This window comes from Cygnus atratus, chromosome 2, assembly GCF_013377495.2.
Source record: "Cygnus atratus isolate AKBS03 ecotype Queensland, Australia chromosome 2, CAtr_DNAZoo_HiC_assembly, whole genome shotgun sequence".
NCBI lineage: Eukaryota > Metazoa > Chordata > Aves > Anseriformes > Anatidae > Cygnus > Cygnus atratus.
In genome coordinates this window covers 106,646,718-106,668,793 of record NC_066363.1, presented here as the reverse complement: position 1 = coordinate 106,668,793, position 22,076 = coordinate 106,646,718, and the positions used below count along the sequence as shown (strand labels likewise).

The 22,076-nt window shown below is 41.0% G+C and overlaps 2 protein-coding genes and 2 long non-coding RNA genes across 5 annotated transcripts in view; 3 read left to right on the top strand and 1 right to left on the bottom strand.

Annotated features, from left to right (window-relative positions):
* Nucleotides 1-1,146, top strand: part of LOC118256845 (uncharacterized) — a 44,216-nt gene extending 43,070 nt beyond the window's left edge. The window contains exon 3 of the long non-coding RNA XR_004781367.2: nucleotides 930-1,146. This is a non-coding gene — a long non-coding RNA (uncharacterized LOC118256845). The remainder of the gene's footprint in view (nucleotides 1-929) is intronic.
* A 3,161-nt stretch (nucleotides 1,147-4,307) lies between these two features.
* NDUFV2 (NADH:ubiquinone oxidoreductase core subunit V2) lies at nucleotides 4,308-17,390 on the top strand. Its single transcript, XM_035564127.2, has 8 exons — nucleotides 4,308-4,455; nucleotides 6,223-6,288; nucleotides 9,719-9,781; nucleotides 9,885-10,001; nucleotides 11,628-11,796; nucleotides 13,250-13,359; nucleotides 16,264-16,340; nucleotides 17,223-17,390. The coding sequence occupies exons 1-8, from the start codon at nucleotides 4,414-4,416 to the stop codon at nucleotides 17,314-17,316; spliced, it is 738 nt and encodes a 245-aa protein (XP_035420020.1). The 5' UTR covers nucleotides 4,308-4,413; the 3' UTR covers nucleotides 17,317-17,390.
* LOC118256817 (uncharacterized) lies at nucleotides 6,335-21,409 on the bottom strand. Its single transcript, XR_004781360.2, has 3 exons — nucleotides 21,370-21,409; nucleotides 7,852-7,894; nucleotides 6,335-6,784 (listed from the first exon to the last, which is right to left on the bottom strand). It is a non-coding gene; the product is annotated as an uncharacterized LOC118256817 (long non-coding RNA).
* ANKRD12 (ankyrin repeat domain 12) overlaps nucleotides 20,082-22,076 on the top strand; it is a 66,620-nt gene continuing 64,625 nt past the window's right edge. The window contains exon 1 of one of the 2 annotated variants that reach the window (XM_035564120.2): nucleotides 20,082-20,421. The gene's annotated coding sequence lies outside the window, so the exon portion shown is untranslated. Of the gene's footprint in view, nucleotides 20,422-21,703; nucleotides 21,898-22,076 lie in introns of those variants that run through there. The other variant, XM_035564119.2, reaches the window with a different exon arrangement.

Genomic DNA, 22,076 nt, shown 5'->3' with positions numbered 1-22,076 from the left:
AAAGCTCATATCTTAAAAAACAGTGAGCCAGGTCCTCAGACGAGGAAAATCACTTTAGTTCTTTCTCCTTGAGTGGAACTACACCACTTTCCACCAGCACAGGCCAGCTACCTGTGGCAGTGTTGTGTCCCTTCTTTAGAAGTGTCTTTTCAGATGCTGTAATACCTACCACACCTTCCAGGTTTCTCTGTTATAGTAAGGATTATTATCATCCCAGACAGCCTCCCCCTATATTTCCTACTGTTCACTTCCAGTTTGGTTCATAATTGTCATTCAGTGCTGTGGCTGAGCAATTCCTTTGCCATTTGTTGTTGTTGTTGTTGTTTGTTTATTTGGCTTTTTTCTTTTTATGTTTCACATTCCTTCTCATTTTCTTTCCATTCTCAATCCTTCTGCAGCTGTTTCTGTGAAGAAAACTGTTTTACTGAGTCAGTTCCATGTAAAACCTCTACACTATCCATACAATCATCTTCTGTTGGAAGAGCCCCTTCTAGGATGCTTACAATTACTCATTCTAATGTTTAAAGTTCTGATGTGAGTGCATAGATGACCAGGCAGATCTGCTTTGCTTCAATTTTGCTTTCAGAAAAAGGTCTCAGATTGTATGTTACACTAATTTTGCTCTGTAGTGCCTATAAATTATTGATGAATTAAATCTAACCTATCACAAGGATAGCTGAAACACTGCTTGACAAATAAACCAGGCTTTTGCACAGTGTTGCAATGTGGAGGTTGCAGCTGAGAATGGTTTGTGTTCCGATGTCTGTAGGTCTCCACTATGGAACGTCATCTCCTCTGTTTGCCCCCTGTGTTTTCACACTTCATAAAATAGATCACTGTACTGGTCAAACACAAACATACCAGTGTGTAATGCTGAGGTTTCAGAAAGGTCTTAATAATCCTTTTTTTCTTTTCTTTCTTTTACACAGCTGACAGCAGAGATGATTTTTCAACATGATAGGAAGTCTGTGATACCATTTGACGGTATTTATGTTCTCTCCAGATGACCTGTTTTCAGAAGAATCTCTTCAAATGACTTGCCAACATTAACAGTCCCTATACTGCAAATTGCTTATTATTAATATTACTTAATTTTAGAGCATGTATCACAAAATAATTAAAACGTAATATTTACAAAGAAGATTGGTTAATACTGCTTCTACTGCTATGTCTGGAAGTACTACTTTTGAATGTCAGAAAATTTACAGCGAAAGCCTTTACATGAATAATGGATGGAACCTTAATTAAAGCTGATTTGTTTATTTTTATATTTCAAGATGCAGAGTAGTGTGACAGTCATTAAATATCCCTAGTATGTTTCCATTTAAAACAAAAGCCTGAAGGCAATTATTTGGCGTAATGCATACTAATAAAGAAATTCAATGACACAGTAAATAATTATTTGATTGCAAGAATAATCCTCTAGCTTATATTTGCAGCAAATGGTAGCATTCTCCATCTCTTCTCTAACAGTCCATGCAATCAGAGCTTGCAAGGCTGCTAGGGACAGTGTGTGAGGTTACAGAAAGGGACGGTGTGGCCATTTCTGACCAGTCCGTGCACACCTACCCTACTGGAGACACAGGCACGAGTACTGAATTTGCTGAATTTCCTGACCCTTATCAAAAGTGTCAACACAGGGAGTCTTGTTTCCCTTTATGCAGCTTCCCTTATTGGCAGCTCACACTGCAAAAGGAGTCGTCTAACTTATTTCTGGTCCATAAAAACCCTCTTACGTATCACTTACATCTGAGTAGTTATATGCATGTGCTCTGTGATGTAAGTTGTGGAGAGCTGGGGGTCGGCCTCTTCTCACAGGTAACTAGCGATAAGACTAGATGAGATGGCCTCAAGTTGCGCCACGGGAGGTTCAGGTTGGAAATGAGGAGACATTTCTTCTCAGAAAGAGCAGTCAGGCATGGGAATGGGTTGCCCAGGGAGGTGGTAGAGTCACTGTCCCTGGGGGTGTTCAAGGAAAGGTTGGACGTGGTGCTTGGGGACCTGGTTTAGTGGGTGACATTGGTGGTAGGGTGATGGTTGGACCAGATGATCTTGAAGGTCTTTTCCAACCTTAATGATTTTGTGATTCTGTGATGCATCAGGTCCTGAGCAGACAGTGCTTTGGCACCTCACTTCAGTGCGTGAGGAGGCTGGATGCACAAAGCCAACAGGCAAGTCTGCAGATCGCGGCAGATACCGGACTCCCATTCAAGGTCATGCTGTTTCCAATTTATTTTTTTAGTATTGCCATCTGATAAATAGACTGAGTTTAAATTACAAATACTTCCAAATGCTTTTGTTTCTTGTCTATTTACACATTCATGAAGTCCTACTGAAAAATGCATATTGGGTTAACTCATATAATTAACCAATTACTATGATTATATATTTTATATTTTATATTGTACAAGTAAATGTTTATAAATTTATCTGCACAGGAACTGTCCCTGGGTCTAATTATCCAAGGTCTTTGCTATTCTTAGACTGTATGCCTAGGGCAGACTCTCAACAGGATATAAATTTTGGCTTAGCAACAGGATCTGCGGTCTATTCCTTAACATCGCTGCACCATTATACTTTCTCTCTTTTAGGCTGTCTTTTAGGTGTTTGAAGAATTACCTCAGGATAATAGATGACTACAAAAATGGGGTTTATAAGTGACTATGTAATTAGTGAAAACAAATGAAAGAAAATATCAACTACTAGTATAGCACTTAAATTACAAATACTGATAGTAGCTCTCAACGTTGAGGAAATGAAGAATAAGGAGCAGGAAGACAACCACTGACTACAGTAAACCCAAATGTAAAAGGCAGTAATCTCACTAGACAGCTAGCTGATTTGTGCAAATGAAAAGTATTCTGTTAAAAGAACATTAATTATATTAACAGTTGTCAAATATATACATATATATGTATATGTCTGTACGTATATATGCAATTAGCTGAAAGAGCAATAAACTAAGCATCTCAAATTGTTCAAATATGTACCATTTTGTTTAGTGTCTTTGGCTTTCTATGGAACTATCTGTTGAGGTGCATTGGGGCTCTGGTCTCACTTTGCCTACGTAAAGGTTTCTTTAGAGGAGCTCTCCAGGTCCAACCGCACAGGCAGAACCACTGCGGTTCTGTCTGCCCTGGCCTTTTGTGCCAACCTCGTGTCCCAGTGGGTCTTTTATCCATATAAATTCATAATGTAACCATTAAATGTTTTTAATAAAATTCAGTTTGCTCTAGTGTAGTTCATCCCGCCTTTTGAATGCTTATATGAACTATAAAAAGATCTTCCTACATCAATAAGGACATGAAAAACAAGTTAATTAACATTTTGGATGAAGGAAAAAAGCTGTAAAGAATGAATTGAGAGTACTTTGTACTCATAATGTTAGCTAGAGATCACCACAATTTCTGCAAATAATGAATTTATGTAAAATATATGTGGATCGATTTTCACTGGGCACCATATCACTGAGTGCCACAGTATGGGGGAGTGCAGGGGAGTTCTCTCCTCAGAGGGAAGGAGAATATGGTAAGAGATGCTGGAACATTGGCTGGTGCTTGGCAAATCTGCAACGCTGAGTCCTCATCCTTTCTTCTTAGTTATTATTTGAAAAACATAAATTTATTTTGGAGTGAAAAAGATGAATTTGCATTGCTCACATGAGGATCTGAACAATACAGGTTCTTCACAACGATGGAACTGTGACCAATGTTTCTGTTGCACCCAAGAAAGAATCAATTGCTTACATTTTTTTCAGTTCCAGCAATGTGTACTGTATTATACCGTGAAACGAAAATGTTTATCGAAGGCCGAGAAGACAATGAAATGCTTAGTCGTGATTTTTTCTGAGCAAGCGATGTCAAAACATAGATGCAAAACAGTCCTAACATTACATATCCTGATCAACCAAGCTGGGTAGAGAGATGAGGAGGAAAAAATATAACACCAAAAAACATCACCAGTTCCTGCATGTATCTCCAGTTTTATTTATTATTTTATTATTATTTTATCTATGCTTGTTTTTGAAGGGATTTTTTCTAAACTTGTTTTCAAATGGATTTTTTTCTATTCACAGTGGTGCGTGCCACAAAAGGTTGCAATTCACAGAGCATTCTCATATAGATGTTGTGCTTCGCTTATTTGACACAAACTTTTCACATCCAAGCAGCCACGAATTCACAATTTACAGTAGAGACAGCCTGGAGGGAGAACACTCCTCATTTTTCCTTTTATTTCTCCTTTTTTTTTTTTTCCTTCCTCCCCCCTCAGGCCTGTGAGGGACGGCTCCCTCTCCTCAGGCGGGGCGCGCGGCCGCGCGCATGCGCGGGGCGGTCCCGCTGTGGCAGCGCCGAGGGCGAGCGCAGGCCTCAAGGAGAGGGACGGGGGGGAGGGGGCGCCGGGCCGGCCGCCGCCATGTTCCTCTGCGCTCCCCTGCGGGCCGCGGCCGCGCGCTCGGTAAGGGGGCGGCGTGCTGGGGGGAGGCTCTGCGCCACACGGGGCTTTTGGGGAGCGGTGGGGCGGCCTGGTCCGTCGGGGGAGGCTCGGGGGTTGCCCGGGGAAGGGTATCGCCCCCTCACGGGGTCGTCCCCGCCGCCTTGTAGCGGCCGGCGGCTTGTTGTGGGGTCGTGGGGTGCTGTCCTGTGTGAGGGCTGGGGGCAGGCTGCTGGCGCTGGTTTTCGATGCCGAGGCCAGTTGCGCTGACTGAAATCCTCCAGGCCCAGAGGTTAGCCTGCCTAGGCCTGGAGCCCGGGGCCGGGCTCTGGAAAGCAGAGCGGTGTCCTTAAAGCAAAGGGTCAGAGCGCTTCCACTGCAAGCAGGCTGCCCCTTAAAGTTGGACACCCGAGGCTTACAGTGCTGTTCCTTCACGGCCAGAACTGTACATGCGTGTGCTAAACTTGCTTAGGATTTAGTAGGGTTTATGCTATTGTCTGCAGGATTTCTGCTGAACTCATGTGCCCTGCTTGCACTTCGAGTCTTTTGCCTGAATTTTACGTGTTGTCACATTCAGCGAGAGACTGGCATGCCGGTTGCAGTTATCTTGAGATGCTTCGTGTCAGTTTATAGAGATAAAAAGCTCAGGGTGGCCTGCAGGAGGTGGCAGGCAGGGCAAGGAGTTATTCCCATGTCCCAGAGGTTATTTGGGCTTCTGATATAGAGCAGCAGGAAAAACCATTGCTTTCCTGGCTGCTGCTCTCAGGTGAGCCAGAAGCAGGGAGGGAGGAAATACTGCTACGTAATATCCCTCACACACCACGCTAAACCCAGTGCTTCTGGGCAGGGCTTTGTCTTGCAGGGAAAGGCTGCAGTTATCAAACAGCAGGTGAAACTGTGTGATCTGCGGAAGAGGCTGAGCTGTTTAGGCTGCTTTTACAGATGAGCAGGGCCTGTAGTTGCCTGGTAGCTAGGTTTCGATCCCAGCTCTGACCCCATGCCTCTATTTTTGCTTGTTTGTTGCTGACCCTCTTGAGATCCAACAAATTTTATACAGTAACACGAACAGCTACAGAGGGCTTTTTTTTTAATCTTTCTCCTACTTTAAGAACTCTCAAAATTGGTCTAGAATTCAATATAAATATAATCTAATATTGATACAAGATGAAATTTGTTACAAAACGTTTGCTTGTGACAAGATAATATCATAAGATGACTTTAATAATACTGGCCAGAATCTAGCATTCTAGATCTGTTTTAGCATGACTGATCTAGCGAGAGACTATAGAAAATAGCTGAAAACAGCTTGCATACAGATCTGTGATCTCTTGGTATTTCAGGTGCTTCACTTTTTGTTGTTTTGTCACGCTGTTCAGTTAGCTAAAAGCTGAAGGAACACCTAAATGAGAAGAACCTCAGTAGAAATGGTACCCTTGGCAAACTTTGGGAAGCACATATGATATAAAGTAACACACTGAAGAATTCTTGGTGAAATATTTGATGAGGATTTGTACTCAAGGGATTTTTAAGCTGTGGAAGGACATTACCAGTCTGAAGTTAAATCCTTTAACTCCCCTTAACATACCTTGACCATTTTGGACAGTGTACCTGCGCTCTCCTAATAGTATGCTAGAGCTCTTTGTATTTTTCTCGACACAATTTAAATTTAGTGATGACAAAAGAATTAATAGTTTACAATTAGAAAATAAATTAAGCTAATTCTGAAAGCAGTTATACAAATTATAGACTATTAATATGTAATTATTATAGACTACTTTATTTTGTTTGTAGATAAGACAAGTCCGCAACTTGCATAGAACACCAGCATGCAATTCCAGTGGAGGAGCCTTATTTGTGGTAAGTAATTTACCCTACTGGAAAAGGGATGTGTAACAAGAGTTTGGGATGTGATTTTTGAAATCTGCCTGAAGTTTTTGTTGTGCAGGATTTTGCTACAGAAGCCTAGTGGAAACCTTTTTACTAGAGTTGCAATAAGAGTATCAAAAGGCTTTGTTTTGGTATCCTTTATTTCTTTATGTAATGAAAACTCCTGTAACGGTGGTATTAGCATTTGTGTGTGATTACAGGTGAGATTTTGTTTAAACTTATTTCATTACAAAACAGTTCTTGTTTCCTTTTCTTACTGTAGTGAATTTAACTTGTAATTGAAGCTTGTGACACTTTTTGTGGGCCCGGTTTCTTGACTTCTTCAATTTGCCACAGAATTAACCATAGGTGCGGGTCTAGCCCCGTTTGCTAGCAGTTGAAAAATGCAGTTCTGGTTCATGTGCCATGATGTACAATAAGTTGAATAGCAATTCCTGATTGAGGCCATTGGGCATTATTGTAATACCTGTAAACGGCAATAGTGATTGCATAAGTAAAAAAGCACTCAATATTTAAACACCTAAAGCAGGTGTGCTGTGTGTCTACCTGTGAAGAGAACCTGACGCATTTCCGAGACGTGTCTTCTGTCCCATTCTGCTCCACTCAGTGCTTTATCTAGACTTTAGTCCAACAGCTGAATAATTTGGCATTTTTCCACCATTTGGTGGAAATCAGCACTTTACTAGAGAATTGACCATTTTGTTGGAAGCAGGTGCTCAGCGTTTTTGGACGGGCTTTTTTTTTTTTTTTTTTTGCAGCTGCAGCTGTCTTCACAGCTTTCCTGTTGGATGAGGCTAATGGGATTACAGTACATGCTTCGTGTAGTTTTCCAGCAACCTGAACAGGCACTGGTGATTTATGGAGTGAGAGCTGATACTCAAGGAATACAGGAAACATGAGTGTAGGCTGACGAGTTGGGAAACTTCAAGAGTAGTTTGAGATCGGTGAAGACAGGCAAAGGGCGTCTTTGACACGCTAATGAATGGCAGTGTCAGGTAGATGAAGGTAGATAGCTTTGTAAATTCTCCAGGCATTTTGCAGGAATTATGTTACTGTTTAAATGGTTTGCTGGAGTGAGGAGAATGAAAATAGCAAAAGGGAGCTAGAAAAGAAAAGCTGTGAGCTTTCCTTAGCTTCTTGTGATTTTTAGCTGTTTTATTGAATAGCATCGTTAAGTCCTTTTATTTTTGTTCCCCAACAGAACTTTTGCTAGAAGAGCATAGGAAATTGTTTGTGGGGTGGTTTTTTGTTTGTTTTGATAATGGAGTATTTGTTCTTTTATAAAGTTTTTATTGTTCATACTTGCATGTAGGGTATTTAAGGATATTTTAGAGATGATACGCTGGAAGTAACAGCTGTTCTAGATGCAGAGAGGGGTTTTAATAATGCAATAAGATAAAGTTATTTGCAAAAGAAATTGAGATCAAGTACAAACATAACTAGCGCAAGTAACAGTGGAAGGCAAAATAGCAGCCTGAAATAAAACAGGCATGCAGATTTGAGAAGGAAAAGTTAAGTTATGGAAATACTTACCATGAATCATGGATTATCAGTGCAGCTATGTCCTACAGCAGATCTGTAAGGGAAAGAAATTAAAACTTGCAGGGTATTTCCAATCACTTCTTTTTTCCTTCAACAGCCTCTTTTTAAGAACTTCCATTGATTTTGGTAGAAAACCATCTCCAACAATACATACGATGAGTGAAATCCTTTCTTGGGAAGGGTCAGTCTAAAATAGAGGCAACTCTGTTCGTGAAAGCTGTTTTATGTTCTAGACAGTACAAATAACACATTCATACTTGCTAAAAGATCAGTGTGTTCAGAGCAAATCAGTTACCATTCTGTAATCCCTGTTATTAAAGGGAAAGTCATCCTAGGTGGAGAAGTACGTATTGATTGTAGAGGTAGAGAAGTACGTATTGATCGTAGGTTTTTTTTTAGGCTTGGAACTGGGAAAGGGATATTCCTGCCCTCAAACTGACAGTGGTAGTAGTACTGCCTGTTCCAGCATACAGATGGGATAAGCAAAGGGAATCTCTCACTAGGACGCCAGCTGTAATTAGGAGTTGTTTGACCTTTCGGTATTTCTGTATTAAAATTTCGAAACCCAGGAATAGCCGTGAATCATACACATTTTAAGTTGTGCACTGACAACAGTCTTTCACAACGTTAGTGACTTGCCATGTTAGATCTTTTCATGAAATCCTTCACTGCTTTATAAGAAGGTGGCACAGAATGGCTTGGGTTGGAAGGGACCTTAAAAATCACCTGGTTCCAGCCTCCCTGCCGTGGGCGGGGACACCTCCCACCAGACCAGGGTGCTGAAAGCCTCATCCAGCCTGGCCTTAAAAGGTAGCGTGGAAACTGTAAAATCATCCTAGGTTGTTTGAGAGGATGATTAAAGTGAAAGTCAGCGGAGTAGGTTTCTTCCTTCTAAATGTGCTTCCTTAAAAGCTTTAATTATTGGTTGTGGATGACTTTTAGATCTGTTGAGTATAGCTTGAATTTTTCTGCACTCTTTCAATTTAATTTGAAACGTTCTCAGTTTGAAAATAGCTGAGTTTGAGTCCAAGCTTTTTGCTATGAGTACGTCATAATGAGCTACTCTGAGATAACTGAAAGTTTTGCACAGCAAGCTTTTCTAGGGGGTAAGGGCTTTTATCAGATCTAAAATTTTGTTACAGTAAAAATCACTTTCTTCAAGACTTCCAAATTTGTATTTTCTGAAAATAAAAATTGGAACTAATTTCAATGTGATGTTTTCCAAGAAGACCGCGTTAGAAATATTATGATAAAATACCTTATTTTGGAAATAGGAATTTGGAAATTCTGCTTATTCTGTGCTGATTCAGAATTGTACGTGAAATGTTTTAAAACTTATGAAATGTAAAAATTGGTCAATAATGTATGTTTGAACATGCAAATATTTATATAGAAAGCTTCTTGATAAGTTTTTAAAGTTTTTACGGTTAAGGTCCCATGGGAAAACAAAAAAATGGGCTATTGTTTTAGTCTTTTGTTGTTTGTTAAGGTATTAACTGGAGGACTCTTCATCTACTTGCGATGAGTTTGACCATAATTGCCAAATTGTATCAACTGTTACAAGTGTCTATTTTGTAAATAATACCAAATTCTTGAAGAAATAATTACTTGAATAGGAAATAACAGGAATAAGTTGTCATTTTTTAAGAGTGATGAAATAATTATCAACATTTTTATTACTTTCTCAGAGATGGTTAGTCATTTACGAGTGAGTACTATGAAATTTTTATCTGGAATATATCAAGTCAGTTTTATTCAAGTAACTCAACTGTAACTATCTAATAAAATATTTTACAACAGTAAATCTGTCATGAATAATTCCCTGACAACCCTATTATTTCTTTTACTTTTCTTGAAGCACAGGGATAGTCCTGAAAATAATCCAGATACTCCCTTTGATTTCACACCTGAAAACAAAAAGGTATGCAGACAAAAAAAAAACCAAAACAAAACCACACCATAAACATGCAAACTTTGTCTTTAGCTCAGTATTGATTTCTTTTTCATCTTTTTCCTTTAAAAAGCGAATAGAAGCAATCATAAACAATTACCCAGAGGGACACAAGTCTGCAGCTGTCATGGCAATACTAGATCTGGCTCAAAGACAGCATGGATGGTTGCCCATATCAGCTATGAACAAGGTATTTAGTGCTAAATTATTTTGCAAGCATAATTTTTTAAAACTAACTCTTAATAGTACAATGTTAGCACTTTTACCAAAGCGTACTAATGCAGGAATTTACATGTGGCACAGAACTGTGAGTATTCACTATGAGACTACATTTAAAAAAAAAGGGGGGGGGGGGGGAACTAATGCAGGAAACTTGCCTCTGTGTAATGTTAACTCACTGCTAGCAACTGCAGACTGAACAAAACAAAGACGAACGTGGGCCTTAGACAGGCTCTTCCCAGAATCATCCTGGAAGTAGGAGTAAACTTGAAAGACTTTGTTCGCTGCTTAATTTGGGGGAGAGAAAAATGATGTTTTTCTCTTCTCCTGTACATCAGTGGCACTACGCACATGGCCAGGATCGTACTTAATCTCCGGGCCTGTAAAGATTTCCACAAGGCATGTGGTGGTGTAGTGGGTATAATGAGTATTTCGTAACGCCTCATAGCAAGTGTCCTTAAGACTGGTTTCTTATCAAGTTACTTATTAAAGTGTTTCAAAATAAGTAAGCAGCTACACTGCTCCAAAGTGATAGGTTGCATGACAGAAATCAAATACCAAGAAATTTGCACCTCAGTTTTTCTATTCATACAAATGAATCTCACGTTTTGTCTTGCAAGCTGGCGTATCAGTTTTAAAGTGAAGAGTTTCAAGTTCAATCAAGATAAACTAAAAGAGGATTGTGAGGATTACAGAAGTTACTGAGTATGAGTAAAGCGCATGCTTAGGAACACTGGCAGACATCATTTGCTGTTTCCTACGATGTAGGACAAAGCCTCCGTTAACACCGAACGGGAAAAGTCTTTTTATGTTTGTTTACTTTGAAAGTGATATGTTTTAAATGACCTTAAGGTTTTTAAGCAAGCAAATATTTCCTGTGGCTTGCTATTTGCCTGCTATAGGTACTGGAATAGAGAACAGCCACGCTTCTGGAAGCCGTCAGTTCTCAACCTCTGAGCAGTGTGCCAGGGTTCCAGGTTAGTGAGGTCAGGGATACTTCCACCAGAACTGACTGCACGGAGATTGTGCGTCGCTGTATGTATTAGCTGGGATGCCAATCTGCGGGTGTAGCAGTGGTGGTTTTAGGGCCAGCCCTGGTATGTTACAGGACCCGAGAAAGCCTGCTGTAACTGAATGAGGTGAGCGTAGCACCAGCCTGGGTTGCTCCCTTTGCCAGAAGGCTGAAGTGGGTTAGCGTGGGCGGATTCGTACAAGTTTGTTCATTCATGCAGCAAGAGTGCAAGCATAGTATGAGCTGGAGCTAATAATGAATGCTGGAACCCAGCCGACTTCTTGAAACTAGCTTGCATATGATGCTGGAGGAGGATTGACTGCAGCTTCTCACTGTGCTACTTCTTGGCTTAGTGGAGTTTGTGCTCAAACAAGGTCAGCTCCAGTCAGAGTAACTCGGGTGTTTTTTCTTAGCACTTCAATAGTTACGCTTTGAAATCCATCCCCTTCTTTCTATTTATCTGGAGTACCTAAGCCTCATACTGCAGATACAGGACAGGTGACTTGATTGAGATGACTTCTGAAATGTCTTTACTGGTACCCTGTGAGAATTCAATATAGTATCTTCTTTTCCCCCTTATTATAGGTTGCTGAAATTTTAGAAATGCCTCCCATGAGAGTGTATGAAGTAGCAACCTTCTATACCATGTATAATCGTAAGCCTGTTGGGAAATACCATATCCAGGTCTGCACTACCACGCCTTGCATGCTGCGAGACTCTGATAGCATTTTAGAAGCCATTAAGAAGAAACTTGGTATGATACAAATTTGTAATACACTTCCTTTTTTTTTCTCCCTGGTTTAATGATGGATTATTTTCTAACGGAAGTAAAATTCTTTATGTGATGGAGACAGTGCAGAAATACTTCTCATTTAGAGTGAGGTCACTGTAGAACTTTGAAAATAAGGGATACCAAGTCCAAATATTTCAGTATGGTAGAACAGAAGTCAGGAGTGTCATTTAGTGGTCTTAAAGTGATTTTAAAGGCAATTTGCCAGGAAATGAATTATTCTAATACAACTCTTGGATTGAGAATTAATCACTATTCCATATACAGGAGAGGACTCAATGTCATGCCACTTTTTTATGTAAAATAAGATTTTTAAGGTATACACTATATGAAATTATTAGTGAGGCTTTTTCTATTTAAATAAGGTGATTTACAAATTTCTCATGGGAAAAGTCAGCTGAGAGTTCTGCATCATATGAGATGTAAGGAGAACTCACCACTTTTGTGTACTTTTTCTCTACTTTTCTCCTTGTTGTGTTATGAGGAGAAGAGAGGGTAAGGTCAACAACTAACTTTTCCCACTCTATGCAGTCACGTTATGCTGACCTTTCAGAAAAACCACTGTGATAAGAGCTACAGACCAGTTGTTTATAATCTTGCTTCCCTCATGTTCCATTGTCTGGAAAAGGCATTTTTAGATTAAACTTGTCCTGGTTTTGTTGCTGCAAAGATGGCTTGATGTTAATTGAAACTTAGTTTGCAAAGTCAAAAGAAAAGCAACTGTTTCCTGTAATTAAGGGTGTTTGTGTAGATCATACTGAGACACAGGCTTTACTTAAACTTTTACTGGTTTTTGCCCCTAATAACTATGGAGGAAGATTGTATTTTGGCGTTCTTCCTTCCAATGAATATTCTGGCAAGCTAAGACTCTGAGATGTTGTTTTTGCTAACCTGCCCTCTGGGGGAGGTCTGTATCTTTTTTGGTTATATCACTAGAGCAGTAACACGTCATGGAAGCTAAGCATGTGTATGGAGTTGTTCAGGAAATAAGCTCTCGTGTAGAAACTTCGAAGCTGTTTGCAAATTTGGACCACCGTTAATGCTTGGCTCGTGGTTAATTTGGGGATTCAGTACTTAATACTGATTATTAACGCATTTAATATCAACATAGGAGAGCTGTATTTTCCAAATTTTTCTATTACGTTATACTGATTCCTAAAAATATTCTCGAGTACAGCTTTTCTGAGAATTGTCATTTTGTGGTTATTTTTCAACAAATCAAAAGTGTAAATCAGGTCTTCAAAATGTATCCAAAGACTAACTTCACAGTCTTAGACTCATTTAAGAGGATTTAACTGTACAAATGTTTTTATGGCCAAAATACAAGTAATGAGGAAATTATGGAGTAATTACAATATTCTTTATTAATCTTGATCCACAGCCATTGCTGAACCTAATATTCTTTATTTTTTTTAAGGTATAAAAGTTGGGGAAACAACACCTGATAAACTCTTCACACTGATTGAAGTGGAGTGTCTAGGTGCCTGTGTAAATGCACCGATGGTACAAATAAATGACAACTATTATGTAAGTATTACTTTTCAAGAAACTAGATTTCTTTGAGCTACCTGTATCTTCGTTCTTTCTGACTCTGAATTTTTGGTCGGTTATTCAAATCGCAGTTGGCAGGGGTAACTTAGAACATATTTTACTTTCTCGGCCTCTTCCTGAAACACTTCATCTGTGCGATAATGTATTGATGTCCTGGTCTCTGTAAGAACACGCATTGTAAATGCTCTTGTTTTCATATGGAGATGATGAGATCATGGATGGAGATTCTCGTGGAAGTGGTGTTTTGGCATATCCATCCAGTAGAATGAGCAGTTTCACAGGTGGCTTTCAGATTGAGAAAGAACGCATTTTTCCTTTGGAATTTTTTTTAAACTCTGCATCATCGCCTTTTTGCGGTTACAGTAGTTCCCAGTTTCTTCTTTTCTCATGTAATGAGCAAGTTAAGATGATGCATCATCTGCTAAAAGTCAGCTTGCTTTAATTACCAGGTTTTGCCTTTCCATACAGTAGCACTAAACCACCTCCCCTAAATAAGTGCATTCAATAGGTGTTCTGCTCTGGGCTTTGTTTCAGAGGTGTGCTTTGACATTTGAAGTAATGCAGACAGTTTATAATCTGGAAGCACAAACAGCCTGGTTTTGTCATTTAGGAGTACATAATGGAAAAGAAGAAGAAAATGTACAGCATGGGGTTGTATAGACACTGTGGAGAAAGTCCAAAAAGCATCAGGCCATGATGGTATAGAGTAAAATGTTATTTCTATTGTGTCCCGTCCCCCCCCCAAAGAAACGCTTTTTAATCAGTTACATTTTTAAAGGGTTTGCAAGAATGGTAATTTAACAGAAGTCCAAAATGCCATTAAGTGGGATGTGGAGAGAGAAGATTACAGAACACTAAGCGATGATTAAAACTCATAAACCATGATGCTTGAAAACATCCAATTGCTACTGATAGTCACTTGGGCTATCAGTTGCTATTTTATTTTTTTTTAGTATCTTGAAGCATGAAGCTCATTGGTAGTGTATATTTTAGTATAGATTTAATGTGTTACCAGTGTACCTAATTATACTGAATGTTAATTCATGTCTAACTGATGGCATGGCGTCTACTTTTTTGCCAGATTGCCAGATTTTTGGTACCTCATTTTCTTAAGCAGGAGAACATTGTTTTTGCACCCAGTGTGCCCTTTTTCCCATTTAGGGGCTACTTGGTTCTGGTAAGTGCTAATGGAAAGGCTGAACCGAGTTTACATAGCTCCTCTGAATCGCTCTTTGGGAGTGCCACAAGGGAAGTTTCAGTCCTCTTCACAACATCGATCTGTTATCTATATAAAAAATTTTACAAGAAGCCAGTAATTTTTGACTTTCTGGCTTAAAAATAGAAATAACTGAAATCCTGCAACTTTATTTAGGAAGTCTCTTCCTAATACTTATTAGCTGGAAGTGATTGATTTTGCTGAAGAATGCTGAGTCCTTGGCTCAAGGCTTAATTCTTGTGTACTCCAGGTTTGATCTATGATGAAGAGCGATGGAAAGCACATCCAGAATTTTCCTTTCTTTCTCTGCATTTGTGAGGAATGAAGCAATGGCCACGCCTTGTTCTGGGTGCCTCTTTGAACCCAGTGCTAGGCTCTTTTCCTTTGCTAGAATTTGTTCTTGTACTATAATCAAAAAGGTACTAGCTGTAGCTTAAAGACTGATTTTTTTTTTTTAAAATCATAATTGTCAAGGGGATTAGTGCCTTGTCTTTTGCGCTTCCTATTTTATGTAAATACAGCATCTTAGTACTGTATGAGAGTCAGAAGTTCTATCTGAAGTTGTAAAAGTTGGTGTTACCCACTGTCGCATTCTGGTTATTCTTGAGTTTTGTCCGTAGCCATGATTGTGACTGAGAACATGGAAATACTCTTTAAAAAACAAAAAAGAGAATTCTGCTTTGAAAATCTAGTTCGTGTCAATGCAGTCACTTCCTTTTTTTTGGCTTCTCTTTTTTCAGTATAGAACTGGAATCAGAGGCATGACAGTATATTTGGAAAACCCGTAACTATGAATTAGTTTTAAGTTAGCGTAGCTATTAACGTAAAATATACAGTACTGCTAGTGTAATGCTGTCTTAACTTGCTTGATGAGTTCTGAAAGTTTCCTGAGGGAAATACTGCAGCCTATGGAAGAGAAAGGAAACTTAAGAATGGTATCAAGAGGCAAAACATTTGGCCTAGTAAGGAAAAGGGAACAAGATAATACAGAATTCATGTATTTTTCATTTCATTGTGCTGATGCATTTTTTTGATAGTGGCGTGCCTATAAATCTGGAATTTCAATCACCTAGGTACTTCGTAAGCTTTTAAAACCACATTAAAACAGTCAGTTGGAAAGTATGGTCTAGCTTAACGCTATTTTTGAACTTTCAGACTTCTGAATTATGGCTCGCTTGGATGTCATCAGACCAAAGAATTCATTCATTGAATAAGTCCAGCCTTTAAATAACATCTAAAACATATTTTAAAACTATTTTGTGATGCTATCACAATCTGATTTAATTATTATTTGTTAAGAATTGTTCTCCTGTACTGTACCCACTTTTCTGTCTCAGCTGACGCTATTCTGTAGTCTGTGCAACAGCATACATATAGTGGGAAGGTAAAGATTCAGCTCACTAACGCACTAAGGAATTTGAAACCACAAACCTACATGATTGATGACCAGGGTGAACACTGTTAGCTTTAACATCATTTCTGCAACTATATGTAAATTAGAAATGTTAGTAATAAGATTACATTAGGCTTTTTAGATTTCCATATTCTTTAAAACGGTACATGTACGTTAATCACAGGATCAAAATTACATGTGCTAAGATCCCCGTTTAGACAGCCACTCATCTGATGATTGTAATTTGCACAATTGCTGACTCTTTTTTTAGGAGGATTTGACACCCAAAGATATCGAAGATATAATCGATGAGCTAAAGGCTGGCAAAGTTCCCAAACCTGGCCCAAGGTATGCTGTATTTGCATGATAATGTCCAACTACTCGAAGGCTTCTCCTTTCGAGAAAGGAAATTAAATTCCTATTACAGCTCTAGGAGTTCACAACATGCAGCTAAACAGTGTTAGTTAATTTGCTGAACAGCACGGTATGTATTCAGTGCCTTTCTAGTTATTCAAAGCCAGAAGGAACCGAGTAGAGAAATTTCATCTTCCTGATGACTGACTACAGGACTGTGAAATGGGAAAACATAATTCTGATTTGGTTCAGTATCTAACAGGTGAATGATATCACCTGTTTTTTACATGTTGATTTCATGTAAATCAACAAGTACCTGTTTTGGGGGGATTTCTGTCAAAAAAAAAAGATCAGAAGTTTGTGAAACGCTTATTTCTGAACTTTTCTCATCTGTTATTTCCCATTGTTCTTTGTTAGTCCAAATACACCAATGGGTATGTGAACGGTGTAATTAATTAGTAGCATTTGATGGGAGTATGTTATCTATTCCTATTTTTTTCAGGATAAGAGAACAATGTTAAAAGCTAGAGTTTCTGAGTGCAGGGATACATCTCTAACAAAAACATGACTGATGCAATTGGAATACTGCCTTGAGTATTGGTGGTATCAACATCACTTTTGTTTGTTCTACCTTTAAATAAATGAATAAAAAACCCTAGCGGTTATATCTTGCATTTGAGTTACGAAGCTGTTTGTTGTTACTTGAATTTGAAAGCCTTTTAATTAAAGGCTAGCATCCCACATTTCTGAAGGATGAATAAATGAATGAAAAAAGTGGCTTCAGCCTTGAGGCAGTTTTGTTAGAGTCTTCTATCCAGTGATTAGACATCGGTTATAACAGTACCAGCAATGAATAAATCTGCTGTCGTTTTTCAGGAGTGGACGTTTTTCTTGTGAGCCAGCTGGTGGCCTTACATCTCTGACTGAACCACCGAAAGGACCGGGTTTTGGAGTTCGAGCTGACCTCTAAGGATGCCTCTAAAGATCTTTGTAATATATGCTAAACTGTCTGAAAATAATAAAGTAACTTTAATCTCAGTAAAACGATTTACGTTTTAATACTTTAAAATGAAGGAAAGCAATAGGAATTAGAGTGTTTAGCTTACTTACTGTCATCTAAACTACAGTAAAGCCTAATCATGATTCAGATTATAAAAAAAGTGGACAAAAGTGATTCTGTAGACTGTAAAGTGTCTGAGTCTATTTATGATCATTGGTAGATAAACAGATGCAATTTTAATCTCTCACTGAAAATTCTTTTAGCTATTTCTGATTACAGGTTCTTTAAAGAGGCAACAAAACTAACTAAATTGCAAATTTGGCAAATGCCCAAGGAACAAAGTGAAAGCAGATTCTCAAAACTTTACTGCACGTTACTTTTAACTGCAATTTAAACAAAACAAACCAAAAGCAGGAAAGGCCCTCTTGTTCTTTAGAAATCTGGTGATTCTTCTCGTGTCTGTCTCTTCCTATTATCATTCAGGAAGAGCGTGAAAACTGTCTTTTTGCCATGTTACAGAAAAAAACAAGTAGTAGTAATGCTCTACTAAAAGAATGAGCAACAAGAAACCACTTCCTCTACAAATTTATTTAACACAGCCAAAGTATGCAGTTGGGGGGGGGAGGGGAGCTAGAGTATACCGGAACACTTTAATACATGGCTAAGCGTAAAATGTGAAACCAACTATGATTCACAGACCCTTCTTTGATATTACTCCTGTGTATCAGCTAATTCTAAGAAAATCAAAAAGTGTGAAATTGAGGTATTTCTCCTTTTAAAAAAAAAATAATAAAGTGACTGCTTATTGACAGTTGGCACGTGCTTGTAAAGCTGGGAGATGCATTTTTATAATATAAAAATATTACAAATAATATTCAAAGTTGCTTTAAAATGTTAGGAAAGAATGTGTCAGTCACTGGGACCATATAAAAATCATGGGAATTGTCTGCTGCTTCTAAAATACGTTGTGGAACTACATACTTATTACAAATGTGATAGATGGAGTTTATTTGCATTATTTATACTGCATCCTTTATTCAATTTGTTTTGTTTTGACATTCTGATTAACAGTACTTCCCTAAGCTGTTCTCCCTTTCCTGAGTTAAATTTTGTCTACAGCTTTCCCTGCGTAATCATAATCTCATGTAGCCTGTTCATGCCCTACCTTCATTTCATAGGCGCTGTGATGTAGTTACACCAGTAGTAACGCGTATATTACTTGTGTGCAAGACTTGACATCCCCACTACATTACTAAGCTTATAAAATATTGAAATTGCATACAAATGGAAAAGTAAATTTGATAAATACAAATAAGTGCTCACTCAGTAAGCATTAAAAATCTTGCGTGCAACTGATACAGGACGCTGTATCTGAGAAACCAGTACATAGGCTGTAGATTCTTTAAATTAAAGTTGCTGAACGCACTTCTAAAACATTACTGGAGTGTTTGTAATGGTTACACTCCTGTAGCAGGCCAGGCGTCCTTCCAGTACTTTCACAGTAACATAAAATAAGGAAAAGCTTGATGCAAAGAGACAATTTTTATGTACCAGTCTGTAGCTAAACTCCTTGCTCAACGATAATGAAGTGGTATTTCAGTTCAAGTAAGGTTACCTTAATGCAGGCCTACTGTGAAAGCAGGCAAGTGTTTTTAAAGTACACACTGAAGAGAACTGCAAAGTTTTTGTGTGGTATGGAGCTATCCTGTGCTGACAATTACTATTCATGTTTTCGCTTGCAGCTGTGAAACTGGTAGACTGCACAATTGGATTGAAGGGAAAGGTAGTTTTAGCCCTGCTTAGTTTCCTACTTTTCTTTAAAAAAGTATCTAAAAACAAAGCTCTGGAATGCCTGACTCCTCCCATTCGTAAAGGTGGACAGGACGATTTGTTTGCCTAGTTCCAGTAGTCTCCCTCCCCAGTTCGCTCTGTCTTAAAAGAAAATGTTTTGATGTCCATCTCGTGGACATCAACATTGTCCAACTGGTGGTGGTTTTTTCCTTTGGTAAAGATGCAATAAAGTTAGGAGTAATAGGAAACTCCACTAGATGCCCAATGATGCATTTGATGTTGGAAAGGATTTCCATGTCCTCTGGGAACTGCTAGAAAAATGTTATCTGCAACAGCTCTGTCAAAAAGGAAGCAGCACTGACATTCAGTTCTGTCCATACGGTGCATGCAGTGGGCCCACTGACTGACCTGATGGCTGCCTTCCCGAGGTTTGCATGCGTGCTTTCACCAGTGTCACATTTTGCAACTTCTTGGAATGAAGTCCCTATCTTTAGATTTTTTTTTCCTGCAGTTTGAGATTTTCAGTCACTCAGTTACTAGATTAAGTTCAGCAGTGACAGAGCTGAACCAGCTGCTGTGTGTTCTTATCTCACTAAGACCAGTGTAGCCCACACAGCTGATGGCACGAGATGCTTCACTAGCGAAGGCAGATCAAGGCAAGTACTACATAAGTCAGCACAAAACAGCTACGAGGGAACTTTGCAGCCGTGCTGTGTAAAAACGGAGGGACTCCTGAAGACAAGGGGAAGATGCTAACATAGGGGTAGCAGTCAAGTGTTGCTTTTTAGGAGTCCGAACTGGAGTTCTCCCTAGAGGCGTAAGGAACTGAATTTTCTTTAGTTACTGATGTTATTATTAAATCTTAGCGTCTGCTGCAGAAGATATAAATTGTTTCCCTGTTATCTCAGCTGCTGTTTGTGAACACCTACCAATGTAGACGGAGATCCTGGAACTGCATGCTGCTTGCGCTGATGTACAAGGATGGGAACGCAGCATTACAGCACTGCACTGCACCTGCAGCCCGTCATGGTTAGAGGGTGAATCATCAGCATCTGCCCTGTTGAGCACTGTGAGAAGAACAAATACTCTGCCTTGGGAAATACTTCTCTCCCTACTCATGCAGGCGGTCCATAGCCTGCCTCCTCTTCAACCTGCTCGCTACCTCAAGAGATGACCTCTGGAATCGACTGGACATAAAGGAAGGTGATGTGAACGCGGCTCCCTTCGTCATGCGCTCACTGTGGTGTCTGCGCACCTGCTCCTGGGCAGCTGACAGCACGCAAGGTATGCTGATTGAGTCAAATGAGAATGACAGCAGTTGCTTTGCAGAACAAATGATCTGTACCGTGATTTCTGCAACTAACTTTTGAAAGCAAATTAGACGCATTTACCTAAAGCACATGATGCGTAGCACACGAATATTCAAGATGTGTGATGCTAATCTCTATTTGTGGTGGACCTTGTCCACTCAAGAGCTACTCCTCATCAAAATAAGGTATTATCTGTAGCGTATGGATCAGAAAAGAGGTTAGCACCCATTTTTTATCCGCCTTATTTATTCCAGCATGTCTGACCATTAAAGATGGTGGGTGTGAGGAATGCCTTTGTTTCTATAAAGGGGAACACCACAGCACTTTCAATTCTTTTTTTAAACACAGAAACATTTTTTTCTTGCTAACGCCACGGACTGATTATTCAAGCAAGGTTTGTATATTAAGTCATCCACCAAAACAAATAATTGTCAGAATATTTCTGTTTGAACCGAAGCAGATGTTTCATTTTCCCAATATCCTTTAATTGGGAACAATTCACATTTCCGACTTGGTAAACGCTGAGGAATTGTCGCTTTATTCGCAGTAACAGGTGAAAACAGGGCAGTAGGAGCCCTGTCGGATGCAGGCCTTTGTTCAGCTGCCCCCTCGGGGCTCGGACCCGCAGCCCACCCCCAGGAGCAGCCTGGGGGTGCCGCCTGAAGCCCCCCGAGCCCAGAACCACACGCACACACAGGCCGTTAAAGCCACGCTGTGTATTTTAATGAGCAGATGCCAGCCCCTTTTTAACGGGGAGCGCTGAGGGACGCCCTGTCTTTAACAGGGCCGACGCCGCCTTGGCTCCGCACCCCTCTATGTGCCGCCGGCCTCAGCCTGGCCCTCAGCGCGCACCCCCCCCACCTTCCCTCAGGGCCGGCCCGCGTCCCGCCGCGCATGCGCAGCGCCGGCCGTTAAAACTCACTGCGCCATCACCGCCGGAACCCCCCCCCCGGGGAAGGGGCGGGGGCGGCGGGAGGAGGGGGCCGCGCCCGCCGGGAACCGGGCCGGGGGTGGGGGGGGGGTGGGGGAGCGGAGCCGAGCCGGGGGTCATCCCGCAGCCTGCCGCCCCGTGCCGCCGCCGCCGCTTCCAGAAAGTTCGAGCGGGGCCGGGAGGGAGCGTGCGCGCTGCTCGCCCCTTCCCCTCCCCGCCTCCCTCCTCTCCCGGCGGCGGCGGCGGGGCGCGGCCAATGGCAGCGCGGCGGAGCCCGGCTGGGGAGGGGAGGGGAGGGGAGGGGAGGGGGGGAGCGGCGCGGGGCGCGGGGCGGGGCGGCAACGGCGGCCGGGGGGGGGAGGAAGGGCGGCGGGGCGGCGTTCAAAGCCCGCCGAGCGACCGACCGACGGACCGAGGGACGGACGGACGGACGGACGGACGGACGGGGGGGGGGTGCACGGCTGGGAGGCGGCGAGCCGCGCCCCGAGCGGTGGTGGACGGCGGGGAGGCGGCGGGGAGGTAAGGAGCCGCCCGCTGGCCGCGGGGGGAGCCATGGCCGCCGCTGTCACCGCCCGCCCGCACGGCGGCTCCCGGAGGAGGCGGGGGGCTCGGCGGCTGCTCGCCGGCCTGGCCTCCCCGTTCCTTCCCTTCCCTTCCCCTTCCCTTCCCTCCCCTCCCCACCGAGCGGCCGCCAGGTG